The sequence below is a fragment of the Nomascus leucogenys genome, chromosome 22a (assembly GCF_006542625.1).
Source record: "Nomascus leucogenys isolate Asia chromosome 22a, Asia_NLE_v1, whole genome shotgun sequence".
Classification (NCBI taxonomy): Eukaryota; Metazoa; Chordata; class Mammalia; order Primates; family Hylobatidae; genus Nomascus; species Nomascus leucogenys.
The window spans coordinates 12262613-12283267 of NC_044402.1; the positions used below are offsets into that span (position 1 = coordinate 12262613).

At 39.0% G+C, this 20655-nt stretch overlaps 1 protein-coding gene across 18 annotated transcripts in view; it reads right to left on the reverse strand.

Annotated features, from left to right (window-relative positions):
* The window catches only part of UNC79 (unc-79 homolog, NALCN channel complex subunit), a 278472-nt gene that overhangs the window by 211411 nt on the left and 46406 nt on the right, over window positions 1–20655 (reverse strand). For 16 of the 18 annotated variants that reach the window (XM_012497970.2, XM_030803527.1, XM_030803532.1 and 13 more), the window contains exons 4-7: window positions 20299–20469; window positions 9979–10071; window positions 1261–1316; window positions 441–570 (exon numbers count right to left, since the gene is read on the reverse strand). The exons of 1 other annotated variant lie outside the window; for it this stretch is intronic. In XM_012497970.2, the coding sequence (XP_012353424.2) occupies window positions 441–570; window positions 1261–1316; window positions 9979–10071; window positions 20299–20469 (450 nt within the window). The remainder of the gene's footprint in view (window positions 1–440; window positions 571–1260; window positions 1317–9978; window positions 10072–20298; window positions 20470–20655) is intronic. One more of the 18 variants, XM_030803531.1, reaches the window with a different exon arrangement.

Consider the following 20655-nt stretch of genomic DNA (forward strand, 5'->3'; position numbering starts at 1 on the left):
GCGTGAGCCACTGGGCCCAGTCTGGGTCATTTAATTTTTATTTAGTGCCTGAGCTGGTGATATTGAAAGTGCTGCAAGTCTTCTTATCAGAGCAGAATCTGCTAGTTGGGGTTTCTGCTAAATGATGAGCAAATTTGCAGCATCACTCTCACTGCTCATCCCTGTGGAGCGATTAATGGTAGCCAGAGTTAAGACCCTCAGCCAGTGGTATAGCAAATGGACTGAGACTTAGGGCAATTTGCCCTGATGCCATAAATGCTTTTGAAATTGATTTGAATTAATTCATCTTTAAACTACTTAGTTTCAGAAAGGATTTATGACCATGTCCAAAGGCATAGAAAATATAATCCAGCAAGATAAAAATATATGTATAAGTAGGTGAGGCCAGTGTGGCACAGGAGAAATACAGATGGGGCATCACAGGGCTCCTCTCCTCTTACCTGTGTACTGCAACCCCCTGTACTCGCTTATTGCCCCAGGAGGTTTTAAATTGGGCCAGTAGTGGAAAAGCATTTGCACAGCTGGAGGCTTCACTTGTGAAGGCCCATACGCAATCACATACAAAAGATCCTAAAGGAAACAGCAAGCATATTTTGACTTAGCATCATGAAATAAAAAGAAAGGTAGAGACTTCAACATTACCAAAGCAGTGAAAATTCTAATGGAGGGGTTGAGGTGAGTAATTTCCCTGGAATCTCATGCAGGAATGTTTCATAGATTAGATCACGTTAAAACATTATATTTTAATGATTTATTTATTTACTGGTCCTTCTGTAAATGAGCCCTCACAGGTAGAGTACAAAGTACTTTATCTTCTAACAAATTCATCTCTAATCAGATTGATGCTAAAGAAAGATTTTAGAATAGCATAAGACAGTTTGCCAAATACCGTATTTGAAAAAACATTTCCCTAATCACATTTCTTAAACATTCACATCTCCTATTTGAAAGAGGACACATTCTCAAGCAACCTTTCAAATTAAATAAAATTGTTTGTCATAACATATAATATTAGCTTAATTCCAAGAATAAGATACGTCCAATTACTTTATCCGTCAAAACACGATGTTCTTAAAGGACCATTTCTGCTCTAAATGATAAATAATTAACCATTAAAGAAAGAATTATGGGTTCTGCCACATCAAAATAATAGGACGTCAATAAATTTGACCTCAACAACAGTTTTAATATGTAAACAGTTTTTACTGTATTATACAAATTAAGTTTGTGACTATGGGTTAAATTTGACCCAAAACTTACTTTCCAGACTTCTTGTTTATATTTCATGAGGCATTCCAGTAATTGACAATGATACACTGTAATGTAGAAAATGTAATTCGTACATGAAATGTAAATACCAGACAAAACATCCTTTGATATATATATATATATATATATATATATGTAAGAAATTACTTCAATATGACTTTTCAGTCTCTAATCATTAAATTAGAAATAACTTCTCTCCATATATTCATACTTAAAAAATATCACATAAGCCCTTGACTTTATCAAGCTTTGTCCCAAGGTCCTTGAGAAGTATTTCATGCTTCTTGTTAACAATGGAAATATTTTTAAAGTCGGTAGTAATCATACATTCATAAAATAAACTTGTATCAACATAAGATCTACATAGGACAAAAAAACTAGCCCAACAGAATCACAACAAAAGCTCACATTTATTGAGCATTCATTATTTGCTAGATACCATAGAAAGAGCTTTATATGTATTATCTCACAATTGCCATGGTGCAGTTAGGAAACTAAGGCTCAGTTTCCAACTTGCCCAAGGTTAAATGGATAGCAAGTGACAGACTTGATGGATAGAGTGGGGTTTTATAATTTCATCACCAGTTCCATCTTATAGAGGAATTTTTAAAAGCTACACGACAGCAAGCTTCCTTGATTTGCCTATCTTCACTTGGGGAGTTAGGCATCAACCTAGTTAGATGCCTTTTGATACCTTCCCTAATCTATATTCCAGGCCTAATGCTGACATTGAAGCTGTTCACACTTTATTCACCAATGACCTCCATGTCATTCAATCCAATGGACATTTTTAAGTCCTCATCTTACTTGACTTTTCAGCCACATTCAGTAGTGCTGACTACGTCTCCTTTTTGAAACACTCCTTGGCTTCATATGAATGACCCTCCCCTGTCACCTGTGGTGGACAACACTGTTGCTACTCAACTGCTGTCAACACCCTTTTTTTCTTGTCCATTTGCCAATTGATATGGTTAAGCTGTGTCCCCACCAAAATCTCATCTTGAATTGTAATCCCCAGGTTTTAGGAAGAGACCTAGTGGGAAGTGATTGGATCGTGGGGGCAGTTTGCCCCATGCTGTTCTCGTGATAGTGAGTGAGTTCTCACGAGATCTGATGGTTTCATAAAGGCAGTTTTCCCTGCACTTGCTAGCTGTCTCATTCCTGCCACCATGTGAAGAAGGTCTTTGCTTCCCCTTCACCTTCTACCATGATTGTAAGTTTCCTGAGGCCTCTCCAGCCACGCGGAACTGTGAGTCAATTAAACCTCTTTTCTTTATGAATTACTCAGTCTCTGGCAGTTCTTTATAGCAGTGTAAAAACGGACTAATACACCAATACACAGACTACAAAAGCAAGATACTTTCCCAGAGCCCCTTGCAGCTAGAGGTGGCCATGTGACTCAGTTCTGGACAGTAAGAATGAAGAGAAAATCTGCTGGGGAGCTTCTGAGACATACTTTCTCCCTCCGATAAAACAAAAGAGGTACACCAGGAGACTTTTCTCTTAATGACTCTGCTTGATCCTATTACCTGTTTTGTAGTTATATGAGGTTATAATAACCTCCACAGTGGCAGCCTTCTTGCAAACATGAGGGGAATTCCAAGAACTCAGCCCCCTGATACGTGCAGCTACCTTCAGGACTTCCTATTAAGTAAACAACCAATGTGCTTATACTTTAAAGCCTCTGTCAGCCAAAGACATCTTAACAGATGCAACCTCTCTGTCTCTTTGGAGAGCTCATCCTCTTCCACTGGGCCATTATCTGCTGAAGTTTCTGAAGGCCTAGTCACAGAACCACTCCACATTTCTTTCATTCTCTGCTCTCCCCTAAGCAATCTCAGACTCATACACAACTTCAGCAGCCACCTATATGCAATTCAGTGAAGGTCACTGGACACTTGTATGTGGGCTCAAAGTTCATTAGCTCTAGTCCAAAGCTCTGTTCTGAGCTCCAGACCCATAATACAACTACCTAATTACCAGCTCCTATCAGGTGTCTCAAAGATACTGTGAACACAACATGTCTGAAACAGATCTCAAGATCTTCCCTCAGAGGCCTGATCTTCTTCTTCCAATGCCTCCTTTATCAGTGAGTAGAACCACAGTTACAGTTTGCATCTGTGTTCCCACCAAATCTCATGTTCAGTTGTAATCCCCAGTGTTGGAGGTAGGGCCTGGCAGAAGGTGATTGGATCATGGGGGTGGGTCCTTCATGAATGGTTTAGGACCATCCCTTTGGTGCTGTTCTCATGATAGAGTTCTCACAAGATCTGGTTGTTTAAAAGTGTGTGGCACCACGCCTGTAATCCCAGCACTCTGGGAGGCCGAGGCTGGTGGATCAAAACTCCTGAGGTCAGGAGTTCAAGACCAGCCTGGCCAACATGGTGAAACCCCGTTTCTACTAAAAATACAAAAAATTATCTGGGTGTGGTGGTGGGTGCCTGTAATCCCAGCTACTTGGGAGGCTGAGGCAGGAGAATTGCTTGAACCTGAGAGGCAGAGGTTGCAGCGAGCTGAGATTGTGCCACTGCTCTCCAGCCTGGGCAACAAGAGCAAAACTCCATCTCGAAAAAAAAAAAAAAAAAAAAAAATATATATATATATATATACACACACATACATGTGGCACCTCCCCTTCTCTCTCTTCCTCCTGCTCCAGCCATGTAAGACGTGCTTCCCCTTTGCCTTCTACCATGATTATGAGTTTTCTGCCTCCCTTAGAGACAGGAGCCACTATGCTTCCTGTACAGCCTATAGAACCATGAGTCAATGACACCTCTTTTCTTTATAAATTACCCAGTCTCAGGTATTTCTTTATATCAGTGCAACAACAAACTAATATGACCACCATGCATCCAGTTAGTGGATCCAGAAACCCACTCTAGCCAGTATGTTACCAAGTCCTATCAATTTTACTTCCTAAATAGCTTTCAGAAAGATCCGCTTATTCTTCAGTTTCAATTGTCCCTGCCTTTGAAGTGCTCAGGCAAATGCAATGACCTCCTTCCAGGTCAATCTATATCCAACCTGGCTTCTTTTCAATCCGTTCTCAACTGCAGCGGGGGTGACACACACCACAGCCCACTCAAAGCCATTCAGCAGCTTCCCTTTAGATTTGGAATAAACACAGGCCTCCCTAACAGAGCTCACAACACCCTGCATGTTCCAGCCCATGGAACTCTAAGTCTAGTGTCACACCAGGGAGCCCTCACTCTCAGTTCCAGCTACACTGATCCTTCAGTCTCAGCTGTTTGCCAGACTCCCCCGTGACACATGAGATTCCTCTTCCTGAACCACCTCCCCTTGTAGGCCTTGTTCACATTACTCATCCTGCAGTTCTCAAACCAAAGGTTACTTCCTCAAAGAAGTACTCCTGACTTCCTCAATAAAAGCAAAATTTCCTTTTATCACATCTTATAGTATAACATACTTGAAGCACTTGTCATAAGCAAAACTTTACGCTTGATTTTATGATTATTTGATTGTCTTCTCGCCTCTCAACCCAACCACACGATAAGCTTCCTGAGATGAGGATGGGGTCAGTCCCATGTCACTAACCATGGAGCCCCCAGTGCCTAGCACATGGTGGATACTCAGTGACTACTGATTGAATGGTCACTTTAGAATTGGAAATTTGGTCTTAAGCCATCACTGAATTCTCAAGTGCAGATGGTCCAAGACACTTTCTTGTACATAGTGTCTGCTGATCTCCACAGGTCTGCTATATGAACCTTGTTCAGAACCATCACTGACCCATGAACATACGTGGACAGTTCCTTTGTTAAAACAGCCTCCCCTCCCAGAATGCCCCATTTACTTTATCAATAAAAACTCTGTCCAGCCAGGCACGGTGGCTCATGCCTGTAATCCCAGCACTTTGGGAGGCCAAGACAGGCAGATCACTTGAGGTCAGGAGTTTGAGGCCAGTCTGGCCAACATGATGAAATCCCGTCTCTACTAAAAATACAAAAATTAGCTGGGCATGGTGGCATGTGCCTGTAGCCCCAGATACTGGGGAGGCTGAGGCAGGAGAATTGCTTGAACCCAGGAGGCAGAGGCTGCAGTGAGCCATGCCACTGCACTCCAGCCTGGGCAACAAAGTGAGATTCCATCTCGAAAAATAAAACAAAACAAAACTCTGTCCATAATTTAAAATTCATCCTTGGCCCAAGTGACACAAAATCTTTTCTCATCATTTCAATCCATACAGCTCCCTCCATCTGATAAATTAACACTGTCTAACATCTTTATTTAGTATTCCTATGTACTACATTACATTGTTAACCAATGATTTATGTAAATATGCCTGATCTTCCCAATTAGACGTAAGCTTCATAGCAAGTACCATATCTTATGTTTTTGTGTGGTTTTCACAATGCCTAGCTCAATGAATGCTGGTTACTTAAGTAAGGATTGTGCTCTATCCTTGATACACAATCAGCTACAAGGACCAAGTTGCCAGTTGTGCTTCTTCCAATAAAAATTCAAAGAACAGAACTATGACCTACCGCTTGGTCCCAGAGAGCCCCTGGTGGATATTGCCTCACTTAAGTGCTTCCTATATCACAAGACTAGTTTTGGGTCCCAACTATGATTCCTAGTATACAGTAGCTGGTTATAGACACTTCCTCATGAACAAATGAAGATACAGATTTTAAAATAACAGATGCAACTCTATCTGACCACAGTAGTTTTCCAGTGAAACACTCAACTCAACATTCAACTCCAAGAAGAAAATGGCAAATTGTAGGGACTCACTATTTATTGAGAATTTACAATTTGTCAGTCACTAAAGTAAGCACTTTACATATATGTAACCCATTAAATATTCACAGCAGCATTTTAAAGTACCATAGGAAGAATTATTTCCATTTTATAGATGAGGACACTTGGTTTCAGGGGGTAAAAAACTTGCTCAAGTTCACTAACTAGCAATTTGCAGGTAAGCTCAGATGTGAATCCACATATGACTAATCTCAAAGCACCGTGCTTTACTACCCATCTAGCTTAGAAATTTGGACCAGACTGTCATGATGAGACTCTAATTAACTAGATTCCAAATAAATGGTTTCATTAAGGACATAATATATAATAAATATAATATTTTGATTATTTTAAGCCAGACAGATATATAAGATATAATTTCCCCATATATATATTTTAATTATGTCTATATAATAATCATAAGAGATTTTGTACTTAAAGAATGCAACATACTGAATGTTTGTGTCACCTCAAAATTCTTCTGTTAAATCCAAACCCCCTAATGTGATAGTATTAGGAAGTGGAGCCTTTAGGAGGTGATTAGTGCCCTTATAAAAGAGGCCCCAGAGAAATCCCTTGCCCTTTTGTCACTTGAGGACACAGCAGAACGACAGCCATTCATGAACCAGGAAATGAGTTCTCACAGATCATCCAATCTACCAGCACCTTGATTTTGGACTTCCCAGCCCCTGGAACTATAAGAAACAAATGTGCATTGCTTATAAGTCATCCAGTTTATAGAATTTTTGTTATAGCAACCCAAATGGACTAAAACAGAAAATTGGTACTGAGAAGTGGGGTGATGCTGTAACAAATAGCTAAAAATGTGGAAGCAGCTTTGGAACTGGGTGACAGGTAGGGGCTGGAAGAGTTTTGATGTGCAGGCTAGAAAAAAGCCTATATGGCTATGAATAGACCTTTAAAAGCAATTCTGGCAAGTGCTGAAAAAGAAAAGAGGAAAGCAGTAGAAAAAGCTTCAATCTTCTTTGAGAATACCTAAATGATCCTGAAGAGAATGTTAGTATAAATACGGACAGCAAAGGCAATTCTGATGCGATCTCAGACAGAAATGAGGAACACATTACTGGAAAGTGGAGGAAAGGCCATCCTTGCTATAAAGTGACAAAGAACTTGGCTGAATTGTGTTCATGTCCTAGTGTTTTGTGGATGGTAGAACTTGTGAGTGATAAAATTGGATACTTGGCTAAGAAAATTTCTTAGCAAAGTGTTGAAAGAGCAGCTGGATTTCTTCTGACTGCTTATACTGTGATAAAATGTGAGGAGAGAGAATGATCCAAAGACAGAATTGTTAATCAAGGAGGAAGAAGACTTAAAGATTTGGAAAACCCTCAGCCTAACTGTATTGAAAGGATGAAGAAGCCTGTTAGGAAGAGAATGGGGAGAGTGTAGCCAAGTGACCATTTAATACGATTAGTCAGCCATCTCAACAGAAGCCAGGAGGTATTGTCCAAAACAATGGAAGAATGACCCCAGTGGCACTTCAGAAATCCTCTGCACTGCCCCTCCCATCACAGACCCAGAGTGCAAGGACGGACCCTGGGGGAGAAATGGTTTCAGACGAGAGGCCACCAGCACTTTTGAGACTTCAGGGCATGCCACCCCCTCACAAGAAACCTTCTTACATTGTAAAATTCAGTCCTATACTCCAGTGTCTCGCTGTTCAGCTGCCCTTTGGGCAGAGCAGCATGCACTGTACCCAGCAAAGGCATGGGGGTGTAGTCACCTCCACCTAGATTTCAAAGGATGCCCAGGAGAGCTGGAACTCCACCCTGAGACAGTATGGGCACCGGACCCCAGCCTGCAGAGTGGGGCCCAGGAAGGGAACCACTGTGGGGGCCAGGGTCACTGTAGAGAGCCTCCACCAGGGCAATGCCCAGCAAGCCATGGAGGCAGAGCCATGGAAAGCCATAGGGGCAGGGTCTTGGGGGCCCAACCCCTACATGGCAAAGCTGCCATGCAGGGCCACCACCTCAGTGGGTCCAGAAGACAGAACTCTTACCCCAATGGGTTTGGAAGGTGGGACCTCCAGCCCAGCGGGCCTGGAAGGTGGAGCATCAAGTCAAAGAAGGTAATTTTCAAACCTTAAGGTATAATGTAGTTGGGTTTTAGACTTACTTGGAACCTGTTACCCCTTTTTTCTTTCCCATTTCTCCCTTTTGGATGGGAATGTCTATGCTATGCCTGTCCAACCATTGTATTTTGGAAGCATATAACTTGTTTGATTTCATAGGCTCACAGCTGGAGAGGAAATTGCCTCACCCATATCTGATTTAGATGGTATTCACACGAGACTTTGGACTCTTGAGTTCATGCTGAAATGAGTTACAATTTTTGGGGCTATTGGGATGGAATGAATGTTTTGCATATAAGAATAACACGAATTTTGGAAAATAGGGTGGAATACTATAGACTAAATGCTTGTGTCCTCTCAAAATTTGTATGTTGCCAGACATGGTGGCTTATGCATGTAATCCCAGTACTTTGGGAGTCCAAGGCAGGAGGATCACTTGAGGTCTGGAGTTTGAGACCCGTCTGGGAAACATAATGAGACCTGTCTCTAAAAAAATTTAAAAATTAGCCAGATGTGGTAGCACATGCCTGTAGTCCCAGCTACTCAAGAGGCTGAAGAAGGAGAATTGCTTGAGCCAGGGAGGTCAAGACTGCAGTGAGCCATAATTGTATCACTGCACTCTAGCCTGAGTGACAGAGTAAGACTCTGTATCTAAAAAAAAAAATTTAAATTTGTATGTTAAACCCTAACCCTCAAAGTGACGGTATTCAGAGTTGGGGCCTTTAGGAAGTAATTAGATCATTAGGGCAGAGCCCTTATGCATGAGATTACTGCCTTTATAAAAGCAGACCCCGAGAATTCCCTTTCCCTCCCACCATTTAAGGACACAACACAAAGATGGCCATCCATGAACTAGAAAGCAGGCCCTCACCAGACATCAACTCTGCTGGCATCTTGATCATGGACTTCCCAGCCTCCAGAAATAAGAGAAATAAATGTTTACTGCTTATCAGCCACTCCGTTTATATTTTTGTTATGACCCAATGGACTAAGACAGAAGATGCCACTCCAAGCTAAGAAGCATTCAGATTTTGAAATAAAAAATTTTTCCTCATTCTGAGTCAGAAGTTCAATTATTATTTATTAGTAATTAAGTAGATAGCAAAAAAAACACAGTGCCACCGGATTTGTTTACTTTCCAAATAAACATTAAATGAAAATAAAAATGAGTTTATATCTTAGCACATGTTTTGGTCAGTTTTCCAAAGTTATCTGCAATTATACTGACAAATGGAAATCAAACAGAGTAAATGTGAAAATCTGTGCAACATCACTAGTAATGGAAAAACTACAAATCAAAACAATGAGATATTAATATTCATCTGTCTAACTCTACACAAATTTTATAATAATAATGACAAATCACAATGAGACAAGTACTTTCACATACTATTGGAAATATTGAAAATTTCTCAAGTCCTTTAACTCATTAATCCCTCTTTTGTTGGTTTATTCTAAGGAAATAATCAGAAATATAGTAAAAGGTTTATGTTTAAGGATATTTGGGTGTACTAGAGTAGCCAATTTACCAAAATATTAACGGTGGTTATCTTTTGTTCTTAGAATTGCAGGTGATTTTTATGTTTCTAATTTTACTATTTCTGTATACTTATATTCAATCCATTTCCAGTCAATGTCTAAAATGTGTCCTCAAATATTCTAAAAATATCACTGGCCTGCAGGATCACTGCTAATAGCAATAGCCAAGATAAATTGATTCCAACTCAAAAGTCTGTTTTCTACACATCTCCATGATGATGACGTTCTCACATGAGAACATCTAGCCTGCTTGTTTGATGTCTTGTTTAATTATTGGCATTAGAATTAGTCAAACCATTCCAATTACCACTTACCTGGATTGGATGTGTACTGCATTGCAATCATTAGCATGGATGATGCAGAGAGGTTAACATGGGCAGGTACACCTTCTCTCCTTGAGGAGCCCACTGCAACCAAAAGTTCTTTGATTAGACACAATTTAATCTCTACATATACCTGTTACTTTGCACAGAGCATGAGAGCTAAGAAGGAACTTTCAAAAAAAAAAAAAAAAAAAAAAAAGCTCCAATAAAGCTAATGGAAGTTTTGCACAAATGAAACCACAAAATGTGTCCTGGCATACAATGCTACAGTTGTCATCTCCATAGGAAAATTGAGTGAGAATCTATAAGGAGACAGAACAGTGCCAGAAAGTGATGTAATGGCTTTATCAGAATTGTACTTAGATGGGATCTCTACCCCCATGATGTTTGTATTTAGATGGAAAAGAAAGAAAAAACAGAATCCTCTATGTGCCCAACGATAAAGACATATTGAAGGGTATCCCAATGAGAAAATAAAAAGGAAAGGTTTTTAAACTCAAATTGAATGTATTAATTTTTAGAGATGCAGATGAAATAATAGTTTAATTATAATGTATAACATTAATTTAGTTACAATACAAATTCTAAATCACATATTATAAAAAATGACATATTAATTTAAAAATTTTCAATTTTCACATATCATTAAACAGTTTTATTCAAACCTTCACATGTAACTTCATCATCAATGTCTTCATTACCATGAGAACCACTTTTTTAGTTTTCCAGAGCTTACCATCTTCATATTCATCTGAGTTGTTTGAAATAAAGCAATTTTTGAATCTGTGAATAACACAGTTGCTGGGCATTTTATCCTACACCAACAAGCATAAAATCACAAAGCAAATTGGCTTGTTTAAAATCCATCTCATTGCTGTATAATCATGGTCTCCACTCACAAACTGCTTTTAAGACATCTTTAAGTGGCTTGTTTAAGATGACATCAAATACCATATTAAATTTCTTTGTCTCTCACGTTTAAGAGAGTGTATCCAGTCACCCCTTTAAGTATTCAAAAGTAACACTGATGGAAGTCATTTGGGGAAATACATTGTCTCCCAAGAGGACTTTCTTTCTTTTTTTTTTTTGTTTTTTTTTTCTTAGACAGAGTCTCACTCTTGTTGCCCAGGCTGGAGTGCAGTGGCACAATCTCAGCTCACTGCAACCTCCAACCCCCGGGTTCAAGCGATTCTCCTGCCTCAGCCTCCCGAGTAGCTGGGATTACAGGCACCCGCCCCCATGCCTGGCTAATTTTTGTATTTTTAGTAGAGATGGGTTTCACCATCTCGGCCAGGCTAGTCTTGAACTCCTGACCTCATGATCCACCTGCCTCGGCCTCCCAGAGTGCTGGGATTACAAGCATGAGCCACTGTGCCTGGCCCCAAGAGGACTTTCTTATTTCAAACACAGTAATTGAGAGAGGACCCACCACAGGAGAAACTTTATTAGGACTCAAATATAAAATAAATTCCTCTTTTCTCAGGGAAAATTGCAGAAGTAGAAGAAACCTCACCTTACACTTGGGCTTGTGTGGCAGAGTGTCAAGCATGAACAGAATGGTGTGCAGAGAGCAAAAAACCCTCAAAAAGTCAACCCTTAGATTTCTAAACATAATAGAGAAGACCACTGCCACGGGCAACAACAAAAAGCAAATAACCTCAAAATCTGCTTTATTTTATTTTATATTAAAGTACAATAGGTGTGGATTATATCTCACCTACATCCAAAATGGATAAGATAACTTCTAATAAAACACATGTGTATAATAGAATCATCAAAACACTAATAAAAATTTGTCATACAATAAATCAGAGGAGATAAAAAAATTTAACACAATTCTTTTCTAATCAGAGGAGATAAAAAAATTTTAACACAATTCTTTTCTTTTTACATAAAGGAATTTGGGCACCGAAGTAGACAGTGGCCTTTAAAACAACTTTTACAGAAATAAACAAACAAAACACATCTATCACTAAGTTCCATTTACTTAAGTTGGCTTTTATTAATCACTTGCAGCTAAGCAGCTGCTAACCCAGCTGCCTAAGCCGGTGATACTCAGGGAGATAAACTAGTTTGGCTCCACAACTTATTAATAAATAAGTATTAATAATTAGACAAAGATTGGAGATCAATTCACTGCTCTTAGACGTCAAGTTGATTAATCAAATGTGATTAATCAAGAAAAAAGAACTTGCAGCCAAATGCTAAGGAACAAAGTGCATGCTGCTCTCAAACTGTAGCCAAGGAGCTTGTTCAAATTCAGCTTCTTTGGGGCCAAAGAAGATGCTTCTGGAGAGTCAGTTTGGAAACTACATGTTTCCAGGAAAGTACATGTTTAATTAATAAGCACATCAAGTGATTCTGATGCAAGCTGGCTTTGGACCACTCTTTGAGAAGTACTATTAGAGGAACGAGAAATAAGAAAGAAAACGCCCAGTAAGGTGTCCAGGGGCAGGAAGAATAATTGCATGCCCTGTGCCCTTTGTTAAAAAAAAGAGAAATTCTTGTCTCAGACGTATTCAAGAAATACACACACACACACACACACACACGCACACACGTATATGTATATATATATATATTCTTGTTTTGGGACAAGCGTTTCACCTTTGTTTAAATTCATCTCAAACTTTTTAATAATATGCATTTAATAATATGTATTTCTCAACAATGAAAACTGCTATTAAGGAAGGCTGAGAGTCACTGTAAATGGAGGCCTTTAAAAGTAGGAAAGATGCCCACATGTCTCAGATGATTTAGGTGAAGTCTATTTGCAGAATGGTCCAAATGGCTCAGCCACCTCTGGATGTCCCTCCTACTCTGACAAATCCATACTCTCCCTCAAGAACGACCAGCCAGGAGGCCAAAAGCATTCCCCTGGCTCAAGCCCTAGAAAATTGGCTGTGATACTTACATAAACAGACGGTGCCTTGCAATTTCCTAGCCTTCTAACAGACTGAATAAAATCATTGCAATTCTAATTTAATAAACATGCACAGGCACACATCATTTATTGAATCTTGTTAAAAAGGCATGATGTAAACAGATGTGCAGCTTGTCCCCATGAGGGTGTAAAAAGCCAAGACTATAAGCAATAGAAGGGAGAAGATAATTCATCAAAATAAGAAAATTTTGCATTTAATATTGTGCTCAGGAAATACAATTAAAAGTTCTCAGTCCTATTCCCTATCCTCCCAGCATCACCAGAACAATCATTACCATGATCTCCTCCCTCCAGGAATAGTAACAATGCCTTAATATGTTCCTGTATTTTGTAGTTCTGAATGTATTATTTTGTACAGCTCTTATATGACTATCATCCAAAAGAAGAATTATATGGGAAAAGCCATTTTATGAAAGAGAGATCATCAAGTTATTTGCATGACAGCACCAACCTAATCATTGGGACTGCAGGCCAAGTCACTTGATTTCATAGCTAATGCTCTAGTTACTTATTAATTCAACAACTTTTTTGGTCAGTACTTCCTGCATACTAGACATTGTTCTAGGTCCTGGGGATACAGTGCTAAAGACAGACAAGTCATCATTAAAAAGTCAGGAAACAACAGGTGCTGGAGAGGATGTGGAGAAATAGGAACACTTTTACACTGTTGGTGAGACTGTAAACTAGTTCAACCATTGTGGAATACAGTGTAGTGATTCCTCAAGGATCTAGAACTAGAAATACCATTTGACCCAGCCATCCCATTACTGGGTATATATCCAAAGGATTATAAATCATGCTGCTCTAAAGACACATGCACACGTATGTTTGTTGTGGCACTATTCACAATAGCAGAGACTTGGAACCAACCCAAATGTCCATCAATGATAGACTGGATTAAGAAAATGTGGCACATATACACCATGGAATACTATGCAGCCATAAAAAAGGATGAGTTCATGCCCTTTGTAGGGACACAGATGAAGCTGGAAACCATCATTCTGAGCAAACTATCACAAGGACAGAAAACCAAACACCGCATGTTCTCACTCATAGGTGGGAATTGAACAGTGAGAACACTTGGACCCAGGATGGGGAACATCACACACAGGGGCCTGTCATGTGTCGTGGGGTGGGGGTAGGGGGGAAGGATAGCAGTAGGTGATATACCTAATGTAAATGATGAGTTAATGGGACTCCAACATGGCAGCACACCAACATGGCACATGTATACATAGGTAACAAACCTGCACATTGTGCATATGTACCCTAGAACTTAAAGTATAATTAAAAAAAAAAAAAAAAGACAGACAAGTCTTTGTCCTTATGGATCCTAGATGCTAGGGCTGTGTTACCTGATATGGTGACCACTAGTCACACGTGGCTATTTAAATTTAATTAAAATTAAATAATATTAAAAATTCCATTCCTCAGTCTCACTGGACACATTTTAAGAGCTTAGTAGCCACATGGGGATAGTGGCTACTCTACTGGGCAGCACAAAATTTTTAATGTTTTTATGGAACATTCCATCATTACAGGAAGTTCTGTAGACAGCGCTATTCTACAAGAAAGGGCAAACAGGTACTTGTGGCAAAATAGAAGCAGTGCAAGGGAATAAAGAGAAAGTGATGGAAGGTCCTGTTTTAGCCAGAGGGTAAGGAAGGGCATCTTGAAAGATGTACTTGAGCTTAAACCTAAAGAATGTAAGGAAGCAAATAATCATGAGACCATTTGGGAGAAGGACTTTGAAGACAGAGAATAAAGCATGGAGCAAAAGCAAAAGTGCGGTGCCTTTGTGAAACTGCAGAAAGGCCAAGGCTCCTGGAGCAGAGTGAAGACAAGGAGATGTAGTGATTGAAACAGGAAGGTAGTCAAGGGTCAGGTCATAGAGGGCCTGTGAGTTAAGGAAGGGCACTGAATTTGATTTGTTAGAGTGTTGGGAAGCTAAATGGTTTTGCTGAGGAAGTGGCATGATCTGATTTACATGTTTGGAGGATAGCTCTGGCTTTTTGATGGAGAGCAGAAGGTAGGAGGGCTAAAAAGGGAAGCACAGAGACCAGTTCGGAAGCTACTGGACTGGCCCCAATGAGAACTGGTGGTAAGAAGTGGCCTGAATGGGGATATGCTGAAATGAATTCCACTGGCTTTATACTTGTCTAAAGGGTGAAGGTAAAGGAGACACCTGGAAGGAAGAAACACATTATGGTGTAAGTTTTTCAATGTGACAGAACCATTTCCTGTATTCTGCCAGACTGCACTGCCTGGATTAAAAAGTGGTCTCACGTCTACCCGGGCCTCCTACTTGTGTGAGCAGAGGTAATTGTGTTCCATGAGATAGGGTTTAAGCATAAGATGTCCATGCCTTCAGAAGGGCATTATCAGTTAAACATAAAGGGAAGACCAAGACAACGTGACCTAGAAGCCTACGCAGCATTAAAATATTTGCAGAATTATAGATTAATGAAAAGTCATGGACAGAATGCCCATCAACACTGTGGAAGTGGTCTGTCAGATTCTATGAATCCAAAAACTGCTACAATCATTATTTTTATTATACAACAAACTCTAGAAGAAAAAGTTCCCAAGCCCCAGCAGATGGCCTCTTACCTCAAGCAATATTTAAGATGATGAAATTTCAGGACAATGTGTGAATTTCAACTAAGTATTGGAATGAGTTGCAATGGGATTTAACATGTCTGTGATTTGACTATGCATTTGGCCTGATATACACGTGCATAACATCACATGATATTTAAAGGCTATTCTCATACATTAGTTCATGGTCTTCACAACAAACATGGGATGTAGACACAGGACGTTATCCTTAATCACCATTTTACAGCTAAGGAAACCAAAGTTCCATGAGGTTAGGAGATTTGCCAATACTTGAAGGATTATAACTCAGCTCTTCTGGATTTCTATTTCAAAACATTTCCCATGACTCAGCAATAAAACTCTCAAAGTATACAGGGAAACCTATCTTAGAAAAACAACCAGTAGCTAATAAAACAGACTGCATATATTAAAGATTATTTAAAAATCATCAATATTTTGCATTTTTACTGTTTTTTCTATGTGTTATTAGTCTTTGGAAGGTTATAGAAACATAACATGCACCCTCTGTAGTAGTAGGAATAGAACAAAAAATGGTAAGTCACACAATTGCCTTTGAGATAATGCCCTTAAGATTTAAATGAACCTTTATTTTCCCTGAAGGTAAGTGACTTTTTGAGAAAATTTAAGGTGGAAAGGGAACTAGATGAGACCGCATAGTCTGGGATACTAGGATACGTTAGAATAATCTTAAACAATTATATCTTAAGCTGATATAATTGTTCAGCTTTATTATCATCTTTACAATAACATAGCCTGCATCAATCAATGTTCACTTGGAATCAGCTCTTTCTCTTCTCTGCCAAAGCCATCATCTCCCAAACCTCCATATTTCAATTCAGTCCACAAATCACAGATCCTTTATTGGAAAAAGAGAGGTTTCCATGGTGACATGCAAATGCTTTCTCAATTCTTAGTAACTCCTTTAATATATTTTTTATAAACAAAGCATATTGAGCACATTTGGAATAAAGAGAAATATATTTTATTTACGGAAGGAGTTAAAAAGAAAAGCTATGTCAAAGGAAAATTTCACAATAAGTAAGTTGAAGTTTGCTCTGCAGAACATTAAAAGGACTCATTCTAAAATAAAAGTCCGGCACTTGGTTTATTGACAAGGATGGTAGGGAGGAAATTTCTGATATACATGCTGGCCTCTTACTCTGAAGAGCTGCAATACCTCGTTAGGTCCACTTCAAAGATCAGAACTTTATCTTCTAGGTCCTTAATGAAAGAATCATTTTACACCTGAAAAGCAGTTCATGTTTTCCATCTGACATTAGGAACACCACACCAAAAAGGCTTTTTGTCTTTTTTTTTTTTTTTTGAGACGGAGTCTCGCTCTGTCGCCCAGGCTGGAGTGCAGTGGCGCGATCTCGGCTCACTGCAAGCTCCGCCTCCCGGGTTCACGCCATTCTCCTGCCTCAGCCTCTCCAAGTAGCTGGGACTACAGGCGCCCACCACCACGCCCGGCTAATTTTTTGTATTTTTTAGTAGAGACGGGGTTTCACCGTGGTCTCGATCTCCTGACCTCGTGATCCACCGGCCTCGGCCTCCCAAAGTGCTGGGATTACAAGCGTGAGCCACTGCGCCCGGCCGGCTTTTTGTCTTAAAGACTTTATCGAGTACTCAGGACATACAATATCCTTCATCCTAACATCTCAGTCCTGAAATAAAAATATTCTGCAAGAAGTTATGTGCTCTTGTCTTGTTTTGGTCACAATTTCTAGACACCAAAACAACTACCAAAAAAATAGAAAAAACATGAATACGACACACAGACACACATTCTCACATCAGTCCATTTTAACATGATTAATCTGAAACTATATCCTTCTGGGTTTGGATCTGTGTCTTTGTATACTCATGAAATAACAAGTACAAAGGAACACCTGAATGGTGTAATCAAATTTGGCTGTAAAGGTTGGTACTACAATTTATTTTCAAAGACTTAAAGATGACAAATATTGGCTATTATTGAACCACAGGAATGATTATGAGAAAGGAAAGTCAAAGCTAAGAGACTAAAACCAGAGCAACAAAATAAACACATGAAGTAGACCAACAATTGGGTTAGAGGACAATACGTACCTCTTACATAAAATAATATTGATGTTACTTAAACTAGAATTAGTATGCCAGAAGTAATCTTCGAGACTGAACATTTTTTTCAAACCCCTTCTTTATAGTAAAAAAAATGGGATCTTGGGGACATAAAGTGACTTGTTCATACCTTCAAATAAACGCCAAGTTACTCCTCTAATAAACATTAAGATATACACAAATTTTGTAAACTTAACTTACTATTTTATTCTCCTCAGTTGCCAAGGTTCGTACATTTATGTAAGTAAGAATTCTAACATGACTACATGGCATGTTTTGGAATCTGTGTTTCTAATTAAGTAGAAATTAATAATCAAGTGTAAAGAAACAAATTGTCAGCTATCACAATACTTGATCAATCTTAAATGTAACTTCAGAGGCCTGATATTTTCAACACCTCTCCTACAATTATTAACTTATTCCTAAGAAGGAGGGATTTAGTGAATTAGATTAATTGTTAGAAAGCTACAGCCCCCTCATTAATCCCACCATCGCCTCCCAGCACTTTGGAGGCTGAGGCAAGAGGATCACTTGAGGCCAGGAATTCAAGATCAGCCTGGGAAACACAGTGAGACCCCATCTCTACAAAAAAAATTTTTTAATTAGCTGGGCATGGTGGTAGAGGCCTTCACACCCTACTTGGGAGCCTAAGGCAAAAGGATCACTTAAGCCAAGGAGTTTGAAGCTGCAGTGAGCTATGACTGTGCCACTGCACTCCAGCCCAGGCAATAGAATAAGACCCTATATCAAAAAAGGAAATTAAAAAAAGAGAGAGAGAGAGAGAGGAAGGGAGGAAGGGAAGGAGGAAGCCAGGTGCAGTGGCTCATGCCTGTAATCCCAGCACTTTGGGAGGCTGAGGCGGATGGATCACCTGAGGTCAGGAGTTCGAGACCAGCCTGGCCAACATGGCAAAACCCCATCTCTACTAAAAATACAAAAATTAGCTGGGCGTGGTGGCTCACGCCTGTAGTCCCAGCTATTCGGGAGGCTGAGGCAGGAGAATCACTTGAACTCAGGAGGCAGAGGTTATAGTGAGCCGAAACTGCACCACTGCACTTCTGCCTGGGTGACAGAGTGTTACTCCATCTCAAGAAACTAAAGAAAGAAAGAAGGGACAAAGGGAGGAAGGGAAGAATAGAGGGATGGAGAAAGGGAGGGAAGGAGGAAGGAAAGAAAGGAAGGAAGGAAAGGAAGGAAGGAAGGAAGGAAGGAAGGAAGGAAGGAAGGAAGGAAGGAAGGAAAGGAAAGGAAAGGAAACAGTCTCATTTGTTATGCTTCAAAAAACCAAAAATTCTTATGCCTAACAGTTAACATTATTTATTTTAAAGATATGACTATGCAATTCTAAAACTATATCAAGAAATGAGTACTTGTCAGTAAGAACAAAAGAAGAGAATGATCAAATATTGTATTACTTGAATGGTATGATCAGTCTGCTAATTTTTTTGAATTGCTATATAATTTAGGGAGAAGTCAAACTCTTTGCTAAAAGACATGAAAAGTACAATTCCATATATATATGGTTACCAATTGTTATTACAGAGCAACAACTTTAATAAGATCGTAAGTACATAAAATTAAAATGTGAAAAATGATCACTAGGAGTTGAATGTAACCAACAAAAATATTTTTCTAAAACAAGAGTTGAGAGAAGGAGAGAAGCAAGCTGACACTTACTGCATACCAGGCATTGTGCTAGCATTTTACCAATGTTCCAAGTTAACCATCTTAATTATCCCACAACTTCATGAGGCAGCTATTGTTATTATTACTATTATTTTATAGGAAAGAAACAGAAAGTTGAGTAATTTCCCTAAAGTCATATAGCTAGTAGGCGGAAGAGCTATGATTTGGATCCAGACGTTTGACTCCTAACCCACAATATTTTCGGATTTCCCACTGAAACATAGATTAATCCATAATCCATTTCTTTAAAAAATATTTGAAAATGATTTTGATTATAAAAACCACAATGCAATATTTTTTTCTCTTTGTGCGCATGTCTGGAAAGCCTGTAAGATTAAGTCTACAGAAGTGAAACAGGATTCAAATCAGTTTTATGTTTATAATCATACATTGCACGTGACTTGCAAGCTTTAGCTTTTTTCAGCGTTTTCATAAATTTCGAGTCACTTTATCATCACAATATCTCTATAAGGAAAAGCTGATGGGTTCATCACTCTGTAGATGATGTTTTAACTATGTGAGCTGCCCAGATTAGAGGCAGAGCTGGGACCAGAATTTACACATCCTGACTATCTAATGCTCTTTCTATCAGATCCTACTGCCTTCAAAGCCAAAAGATAGGAATTTCTGCATCTGAGACAATACTTTCCCCATCTTTTTTCTAAAGTAGCAAAAGATACTGTAATTTATACACAGGAAATCTAGACTGCCTTGATATGTTCTTTTTTTCTATTCTATAAGATCAAACAGTCTAAATAAAACAATTCTAAGCCCTGACGCCTTTCATTTCTTTGACTTTCACCATAATATCCATGCTAAAGTGACTGAATTTAAATCATAGCTCCTGTATATATCAAGTGATTCCATTATAATCTTGAAAACCTAGAGCCTATAACAGCAAAAGCAATTTCCATTCATATAATACATAAAAATAATCTAGTATTAGGTAAGATTGGACTTACATATAGCCATTGGTAGAAAAGATGTGCTAAGATATTCAATGATATCCTTGTGCAGAAATGGAGGAAAGGTAGCTAACGTTGATATCATCGTGTAGGGCAAAGTACTCAGAATATCATCATTGAGAAAAGGTAGCAAACATGTAGTTGTATAAAATATCGACTGTCCAAGATCTACAAAACAAAATTGAGTAATCAGTCACTGAATATTTTGCAATTAACAAAATATGCTAACTTTACATTTTAAGCTTTAATGAACTGGTTTAAGTTATAAGCAACTAGTTTTCCATCCCTATTAAGTGTTATGAAACATAATGTTTGATAGGGTACCATGTATACAGTAACTGGTCAATAAATGAC